Below are 9693 nucleotides of genomic sequence, written 5' to 3'. Positions count from 1 at the left end.
CCACTGAGGCCTGGAGAGGTTTGCATCAGGTCCATAATGCAGACCTATGGTTTTAAATGTCATTTTGGCAGTGTGCATGTGTGTCCTGTGTTAGTCAGCTTCCTGTTGGCTCTCACTTTGGTTGAGTCTTTAGAACTGCAAATGCCACTTTCAATCCCCATACTTAGCTGTCACCTCCAGTTTCTTTGGCTGTTCTGCTTGGGAGAAGGCCGTCTTTCTTTGAGGGTTGGCACCTAGTAGAAGTAATGTTTTACATTACTCATTATGCTAAGTACAGTCCCTTGGGGTGAGATCTCCTGTCCCAGGGATGCTCAAGGCTCTGAGATGAACTGCCCTTCTCTACAGGGGAACTAGGCATTGGGTTGGAGGGGGCCTTGCTCTTCCACTCCCTGAAGAGGTAAACTCCTTTTGTGCTTTCTTACATTTACTTCAAGGGTAAGAAGTCAGGTTTAGCAGGTTTATTTTCTGTCTTTTAATGAGTCCACCACATAGTAAATATGATATGTCATGTTTTATGAAAACATGGCTTCTTGTGGATGGATTTTACATGTGAAGCAGTACTTTACATTTTTATTTTTAACCTTTTATTAATTTATTTGTATGTGATGTATGTGTAGATGTGCCCATATGTATAGATGCATACATTCTTTTTACATGCATGTGGAGACCAGAGGTTGACATTCACTGTCTTCCTCTATCTCTGTTAATTTTTTGAGACAGGATCTCTCACTGAACCTGGTGCACATCCACCGGGTAGGTTTTGTCCAGTGAGCTCTAAGGACTATGTGGAGTTATAGCCGTGTCCAGTGAGCTCTAAGGACTATGTGGAGTTATAGCCATGTCCCAGGAGGCTTGTCCTCAGGCTTTCCAGCTCATACCCAAAGCAGCTCCAGGCTCCCGGAGCAGTGTCTGATTAAGCAGATTGCTTAAAGTGATGTGTGAGGAAGACATTACTTTATTTTTCTCCCTGAGAGATGAAGAGGAACTGGGCAGAAGATTCCTTAGATATAATGCATGGGATTCTTTTACACCTAAATGAGAAGCCAGGCATGCATAGACAGCATCAGTATATCTATCAGAGGCATTTCTCAGGCACAGACTGTATACTAATATCCATGGGTGTTTCTGATTTCTCATTATTAGAATACAAAAAAGAACTTCACAATCAGGACATTTAAAAACAGCTCAATCGTAAGGTGATAGAAAGTATTATCAGCTGTGCTTTTTGTCCACAGTTAGTGAGTTCCTGTGGAACTGTAGTGACTTTTAGTACCGACATTACTCATGATAAAAGTTCAGATGTTAAAATTTGAGCTACAGCGGGATGACATATTTAAAATGTCTGAGAGAGGACTCCAGGACCTCCAGCAGGCTGTTTTCATCCTTCATAATCTGCCTTCACTTTCGGTGGGTCGTGAATGTGCTAAGAGCCTGTCCTGAGTCTCCATCTGTTCCATCTCTGAAGACCTGATGTGTGCTCACCGTTTCCTGTGCTGCTTGGCAGGCTGCTGTGAAGGGATAGTGCTGTCCCCAGAGATGGCTCAGGCGTCCGCAGACCTTGCTTCTGACTATCAGTTTTGGCTGCAGAAGCTTTCTGCATGGGAGCAGGCCTCTTCCGAGGAAACCCAGCGGGACACTTGTCTTCACCTGCCCCGGTTCCAGGAGTTTCTGAGGCACATGTATGAAATCTTGAAGGAGATGGTAAGTATCCTATGACATATTATGTCACAGGTCCATTATGTCATAGATCCTTAAGAGTCTGAGACTTGTGATTGGCTGAACCGAGTGTATTGCTATGTGCTGCAGACGAGGGCTGTTTTTGTACCTTCTGGTAAAAATAAAGGTAGCATTATTTTTCTTCTTACCTATTTGAGGCTGCCTGGTCAAGAAAATTAATAAATCTACAATTCATTCTTGTAGTGTTTGGAATTGCATCCAAGGCCCCAGGGCCTTCAGCATGTTAGGCAAGCCTTCTATTACAAAATTGTATGCTAAACCTAAGCAAATCATTTTTAGGTTACAGGCCTTTGCTGTTTGCTGTAGGTAGTGAGTGGGGTTTGTCCTTGAGCCCTTCAGGGTTCCTAGCTCTCTCCTCAGCTCTGCTTTCAAGTGGGCTCTTCTAAGAGACAGTAAGAGGCTGTTACTGCCTGTATCTCTCCTAAGAGACAGTAAGAGGCTGTTACTGCCTGTATCTCTCCTAAGAGACAGTAAGAGGCTGTTACTGCCTGTATCTCTCCTAAGAGACAGTAAGAGGCTGTTACTGCCTGTATCTCTCCTAAGAGACAGTAAGAGGCTGTTACTGCCTGTATCTCTCCTAAGAGACAGTAAGAGGCTGTTACTGCCTGTATCTCTCCTAAGAGACAGTAAGAGGCTGTTACTGCCTGTATCTCTCCTAAGAGATTGTAAGAGGCTGTTACTGCCTGTATCTCTCTGTTAAGATCTCTTCTGATAAACATTTTAAGAGATCCTTTCAAATAATACATTTTTGAGTGTCTCCATTTATGTAATTTATTGTTTATACTCCCGTTTATCTGCCTATTGACATAAATTGCTTACAGCTTTGGCTGACCTAGAACTCACTCTGTAGATCAGGCTAGCCTCACACTCAGAGAGCCTCAGATATCTACCTACTTGTGCCCCCCGACTGCTGGGATTTAAAGGTATGTACCACCACTGCCAGGTAGGAGCCATGTTTTCATGTTATAGACATATTAGTGTTTGATATTTATTTTTTTATTTTTATTTTTTAAAGATTTATTTATTTATTCGGTTTATATGAGTACACTGTAGCTGTCTTCAGACAGTTCAGAAGAGGGCATCAGGCCCAGTTACAGGTGGTTGTGAGCCACCATGTAGTTGCTGGGAATTAAACTCAGGACCTCTGAAAGAGCAGTCCGTGCTCTTATCTGTTGAGCCATCTCTCCAGCCCTCATATTTATTTTTAAATTTGAAAATGAGAGTTTAATTGTTATTTCATATAAGTACTCTCTTGTAATACTTTCTGTCTGTTCATCAAAGAAGGTCTAGTTTTGAAATTTAAATTAGAAATTTAAAGGGCAAATTTCTGTAGGTTACTGTAGGTTATTCTGTAGATAATGAGTTATCTCCTTAGAAGTTGAAAGCACTCCAGGACCTCCAGCAGGCTGTTTTCATCCTTCATAATCTGCCTTCGCTTTCGGTGGGTCGTGAATGTGCTAAGAGCCTGTCCTGAGTCTCTATCTGTTCCGTCTCTGCTCTTATCCGTTGAGCCATCTCTCCAGCCCTCAGGCGTCCTCAGACCTTGCTTCTGACTATCAGTTTTGGCTGCAGAAGCTTTCTGCATGGGAGCAGGCCTCTTCCGAGGAAACCCAGCGGGACACTTGTCTTCACCGACCCGGTTCCAGGAGTTCCCGAGGCACATGTCCTGAGGCATATGTCCTTAGAAGTTAAAAGGCAAAGCTCTGTGTACTTGGTACTGATTTTTGGAACAAAAAACAAAAATCAAAAAAATTTTTTAAGTAAGATTTATGTAACTTGACCATAATGTGGTCTCAGAAAGTCTAGGGCTAGCCCCTGGTGCTGAGACCACATGAGGAGCTTCCGGCTGCAGTATCTGGGGCACAAAGGTCATTTTGCCCACAGATCACTAAGGAAACCAGGAATGTTAAACACGCAGGGGCCTCTCTCCAAAGGCAGGGATGAAATACCTTGTTTTCCTACCCAGAAAGTTGAGAGTAGATATTGTTAGTGACCTGGTGACCTTTTTGCTCTCTGTGGTGGCAGACCTCATCCAAAGCCTCCAGAGTGTTGATGTCAGGCTCTCCCTCCTAAGCTCCCAGTTACTAGGACCACCTTTAGGAAGGGTGTCACATGTGCTATGTAGCCTGCTGACCTCTGTACTATGTTAGTCAGAGACCACACTAGATTTGAGGCCCCTCAGTTGTGGAACCCCCTCTTATGGTCACATACACTTGTAAAGGAGATTCTAAGTAGTCACACCCTAAGCTTTGTTGTGTACCAGCAACGATTGTTTCCTGGGAACCTAGAGTGTGACTGATTGTTGCCTGGGAACTTTGCCCAGATTGTTCTGTGTTTTAAATATGCTGACAATGAGCCACCTGGTATCATCAGACTGTCGGGTGTGATCCATGTTGATGGCAGTCAATCTGAACCAAGTTCTCTTTGTCATCTCCTTGAGGCTCGCTGCCTCGCTGCCTCGCTGCCTCGCTGCCTCGCTGCCTCGCTGCCTCGCTGCCTCGCTGCCTCGCTGCCTCGCTGCCTCGCTGCCTGGATACCTGTTTTGGATTCCCCGCACATAAGCTCAGTATTGAGTATTGTCTTGCTTTTGAACTTTGTGGAAGGTAGAAAAGCGGGGAAAGATCAAGCTGTGTACCAAACTGTGCTTTTTATTTTAAGCTATTTTCTATTTGGTTTATAGTTTTATCATCTCAGAGATTGGGCTGTTGTAAATGAAGTATAAAGTCATTTAGCATGTTACAATCACGGCTGTAACACACGGAGACTCACGTCTTAGTGCCTCAGCCACTTTCCTTCCTTTACAAGTTACAGAGTTCTTATCCTGTTAAATCTTTGAAGAGTTGAGTGATAAGGGGCCTTTTTATATGCAATAAAATTTATAGTGCAAAGAGGTGGTGCTACGTATGAGGCAGGGTTACATGATTACTAATCACCAGTACTGTTTTTATTCTTCTGCAGTTGGGTTTAAATGAAATAGCCTTTACTGGGCTGAGCAATCCCAGCATTTAGGAGACAGAAGCAGGCAGATCTCTGTGAGTTTAAAACTAGTGTGTGAGTTCTAAGACAGGGCTATGTATATAGACCCTGTCTCAAACAACAACAATGAAATAGTCTTTTCTGACTATTAAGTTTGAGCAAAATACAATTAACTTTCTGATAAAATTAAAATGACCTAATTATGTCATACTGAGTTTTCAAGGTTAAAGTATAAGTTACTTTGAGTTTCTTAACCTAGAGCTCTCCTCTAATCTCTTCCCCTACACTCTCTAAAATAGGATGCAGGATGCATAGGAGCACTCAGGCTCTCTTGAGGAATTGTGTTGCTCAGTTGAATTTTATAGTACTCTTTAATTATCAAAACATGTGGTTGTTGTTTTCACAGGATTCTGATGCAATCCTGGAAAGGTTCCCCACAATTGGTCAACTGTTGGCAAAAACTTGTTGGAATCCTCTCATCTTAGCATATGGTAAGAGTCTCAACACACAAACACCTAATGACAATTTTGCTGTCTGTACTTCTAATGAAGCACAGGGATGTAAATTGTAACCTTTTTCACATTTCCACGGGGCAGCTCACCGAGTGTATGCATCTTCCTGTGCTTCTATGTGTTATAGGCAAACACACATATAGAGGCTTACACATGTGGGTCTGTAGGAAAGCAAGGCTTCTTACAGTGAGAGGAAACACCTCATGATTTCAAAACCAGTGTTTGTCTGTAGACACTTTTATCACTTTACCTCATTTTAAATTCTCTATACTTAAATTGATACTGATGATACCCAGTTAATTGTCCACAGTTCCATGTGAACTCATGCTGTTATCCATATTGTGAGTATGTATCTTCTTGATGGGAAGAGTCGTTGAGGTCAGGGTGAGAGGGTAGAGAAGGAGCAGGAGGTGGAGGGTGAGGACCTTCCTGGTGACTGTTCGCAAGCACACCGCCTTTCCAGTGCCCTGGGGCTTTGGCTGTCATTGCCAGCAGATTCAGGCTAAGAACTAGAGCTTTCCATCCTCACTGTGCACATCTGTTCCTGTAACAGTAACCAGTTGTTATCATCTCAGAAAATTGCCCTTTTGTACTTTTAAACTAGGAAGAGTAAAGAATTTTATCTGGAATTTCAGTTTATGATACCAAAAAAGTGAGCTGTTGGGCAGTAGATGTTTGCTGGTACATTTCTCTTTCCTTGCACTCATCTTTAGAACTCAAGTGTGTGCCAAGATCAGATGGTGGATCCTATGGAAGTGCACTCTGTGGGGTTCCCAGTCCCAGCCTTGGGGTCTCTGGGGAGGAAGCTCCTGAGTGCTAGTGGCACTTAGGTAACTAGCAGTGGCTATTTATGCCTGTGAGCCATCAAAGTGAGCTGTGTGTTCATTAGCCAGTGGTACATCTGTGGTACATCTCCGCATCACTTCTGAGCAAAGCTTGGGCGAATGTCCTTAGATCTTTTTTTTCTTCCTTATGAGAGAAAAACGATGCACTTGTTGAACTAAATAGAGTCTCTCAGCACCCTGGAAAAGCTGCCCATCCGTCAATTCTTTGTGGTTTAAGTTTCATAAACTACAATTTCCCTCACTCCCTTTTAAAAATTGCTTCCTAGTACATCACATTCTTCTTTACTCCACAGAAAAGCATACTGGAATATCTATTACTTGTTAAGTATTTACACCAGGTCAAGTACAACAGTCACATTTTTTACTCTGAGGTATCAGTTCGACTTGAAGAATTCTTTTTTTTTTTTTTTTAAAGATTTATTTTATGTGTATGAGTATACTGTAGCTGTACAGATGGCCATGAGCCATCATGGCTGCTGGGAATTGAACTTAGGACCTCTACTGGCCCCGCTCACTCTGGCATAATTCACTGTAGCTATCTTCAGACGCACCAGAAGAGAGCGTCAGATCTCATTACTGGTGGTTGTGAGCCACCATGTGGTTGCTGGGATCCGAACTCAGGACCTTGTGAAGAGCAGTCAATGCTCTTACCCACTGAGCCATCTCGCCAGCCCTGAAGAATTCTTTGAAAGTTACTAATGTGTGTTAGGCAAGACAATACTCCTGGTACTTTATTTAAGCTGACAGGGGAAAATGAATGTTCCTCAGAATGGCCTGGTGAGTTTACTCAGATTTATTAATTACTGAGAAAGCATAAGCTTAATGGTTGTTTTTAAAGTCCTGAAAATTCTGAAGGGATGGGTGCTCTCAGTGAATATAGAGATCTCCGTAGTTGGTCCTGTCCCGTCCGTGCCTTTTGTGACTAAGCCATTGGAAGCACTATCAGTTTACAGGAGGTTGCAAGGTGAACTCTGAATGTCTTTGGGAATATTTCGAGCAGGGCAGTGGTGGTGCACGCCTTTAGTCCCACCACCACTTGGGAGGCAGAGGCAGGCGGATTTCTGAGTTCAAGGCCAGCCTGGTCTACAGAGTGAGTTCCAGGACAGCCAGGCTACACAGAGAAACCTTGTCTCGATAAAAAAAAAACAACAACAACAAACAAACAAACAAAATCCTGCAGGGGCTGGGTGTGTCCACCTCTCCTCTCTTCCACCACAGGGTCTGCATTGCTGTGGCTATTCTGTATGCTAAAGCTTCAGGTTTTAAAGTTAATTTTTTTTCTAATTGTGTTCTTGAATCTCTACCTGGAACATATTTGGCTACCAGAAATGGAGACAGATAGGAGTTATTTTGCCTTAAAGAGACTGAAATTACTGATGTTTAAAATGTGAAATTGGAAACATATTGAAGAGCCCAGCACTTTCAGCTCTTTCCATCCTTCTTGTTTGGTTTTAAAAACTGCTGCTGTTGCATAAAAAGAGTTGACCACACAAGAGCTGGACAGTGAGCCGAACCCACAAGTAGAGAAGCCTCCGCCGAGCTTGTTGCCTGAGGTTTTCCTGAGCAGGTTCTTAAGGTTTTTTTCTTTCCTATTTGATAAAGTCTATTCATTTTAATTTTATTTTCTGCAGATGAAAGCCAAAAACTTGTAATATGGTGCTTATGTTGTCTGATGAACAAAGAAGCAGGGACTTCTACAGAGTTAGGACTTAACTCGCGGATCCGGGTAAGAGAATAGAGCTCCTGCTGGCTCTGCTTTGACGTCAGTTGGTGATTCAAAGATCCCCCACCCCCAATCTTTCCCCTTTATTGGCTCAATTCTTTCATGTTTTAAGGCAGTGGTTCTCAGCCTATGGGTTGTGACCCCTTGGGGGTTGAACACAGGGGTCGTATATCAGATACCATGCCTATTGGATATTTATATTATGATTCATAACAGTAGCAAAATTATTGTTACAAAGTAGTAATGAAATGGTTTCATGGTTGGGGTTTAGCAAACCTGAAGAATTGTATGACAGGGTTGCAGTATTAGGAAGGCTCTCAAGCCTCCGGTTTAACAGGTTGCCTTTTACTGTTAGGTTTTTGCTGAGTGTTGAGGTGTTTAGATTTCAGGTTTGCTTGGCTATAAATTCCTGCAGTACTGCTCCTAATGATGAACCTCCCAGTGCTGACACTACTGCATGCTGGGTGGTTTCAAAAAATACTTGGTAATGATTAAAAGAATGTACTGGGTTTTCGGCCGGCTATTGCTGGAAGCACTCTTTTACCCTGGAAGCCTAGTTTAAGACCTTACATAATTTTTCTCCAAGAATGGCTCTGTTTCTCAGAGTTTCTTTTGTGGTGAGCATGAGTTTAGAATGGAGGGGTTGGAGAGATGGCTCAGTGGTTAAGAGCAGCGGCTGCTTCTGTAGAGGACTCAGGTTCAGTTTCTAGCACCCTCATTGGAAGCTTACAACTGTTTGTGACTAGGGTATCCATGGCACCAGGCATGTAGGAGGTGCACATATATGTGCATGTAGGTAAAATACTCATACACATAAAATAAATAAATCCTTAAAACCAACGTCAAAACCAAAACTAAAACAAACAAAAGCCCCAGAACTAACATCCATGGAGCCCAGCCCTGTTTTTGTGTCTCAAAGTTGATGCCTAGGCCACTGCTACTCATGCTTTCAAAATCATTCATCATGGCAGCTACCCAGAGAGCTGATTGGTTCCTGGTTTTCTCCCACATTAGTTTCCTCTGAAATGGCAGGCACAAGTTGGAGACCTGATCTGGCTGGCTCCTTTTGCTGCATTCTGTTGCCACAGCCTGAGGACTTGCTGATGCAGTACCATTAGGTTCACTAATTTTGAGCTATTCATGGCTGTGAAATTGCCCAGGTAGATTGGTACATGGGGTTTGGTCCATTGATGGTGGTAGATTGGTACATGTGGTTTGGTCCATTAATGGCAGGTGATACATCACCTGCATTCTTTATTTAGACAAAATTTAAACAAAATTGGTAATGGTGATGATAAATACAGTATTGTACTTTCTGTTAAACTGGAAGAAGAGAAGGTACACAAGGAGTTAAAAGGATTGGGCAAGGGAAGGAATGAATACAGAATTTAGTTAGAAGAAAAATTCATGTAAGGGGCTGAAGAAAGGAATGATGAGTTGAGTTAGAGGAGAAAAGCTATAGGAATAGAATAATACCTAGCTTTCAGCTAAGTGTGTCATCTTTAATTTTTTGATCATTGTGTTTTTTAGAATGTTTGCTATTTTAAGAACAGTTACTTAGTGTATAAGTTTGTATTGGATAGACCACTAAGTCCCACAGTAGCCCATGTAGTGAATTGTTTCTGGGATGACTTGATTAACTTTGCACATTTAATATATGCCTTTATTAATAAAATTCATAGCCTAATATTTTATTTGGTAGTCTATTCATTGTTTAATGCCTGGGTAAGTGAGTACTGAGAGGTACTTAAATTAACACTAATGTGGGAAGGTAAAGTTCAAACAATTTCTCCCACTGGGGACCTAAGACTAGTGGCCATACCACTTTAGAGTGATGCATGGCTGTCAGTGGAGTGTTGTTGGTAGGTATGATGGTGGCCCAGAGGAGGATACTTACTTA

At 42.4% G+C, this 9693-nt stretch overlaps 1 protein-coding gene across 6 annotated transcripts in view; it reads left to right on the top strand.

Annotated features, from left to right (window-relative positions):
• Positions 1-9693, top strand: part of Fancc (FA complementation group C) — a 136694-nt gene that overhangs the window by 37759 nt on the left and 89242 nt on the right. For 3 of the 6 annotated variants that reach the window (XM_031358321.1, XM_031358319.1, XM_031358322.1), the window contains 3 exons: positions 1505-1701; positions 5120-5204; positions 7702-7796. In XM_031358321.1, coding sequence (XP_031214181.1) covers positions 1537-1701; positions 5120-5204; positions 7702-7796 — 345 coding nt within the window. In that variant the 5' untranslated portion in view covers positions 1505-1536. Of the gene's footprint in view, positions 1-1470; positions 1702-5119; positions 5205-7701; positions 7797-9693 lie in introns of those variants that run through there. The other 3 variants (XM_031358320.1, XM_031358323.1, XM_031358324.1) reach the window with 3 other exon arrangements.

This window comes from Mastomys coucha, unplaced genomic scaffold (genome assembly GCF_008632895.1).
Source record: "Mastomys coucha isolate ucsf_1 unplaced genomic scaffold, UCSF_Mcou_1 pScaffold7, whole genome shotgun sequence".
Lineage (NCBI taxonomy): Eukaryota > Metazoa > Chordata > Mammalia > Rodentia > Muridae > Mastomys > Mastomys coucha.
Note: the sequence above shows the minus strand (reverse complement) of the source record. Positions and strands in the feature narration are given on the sequence as shown.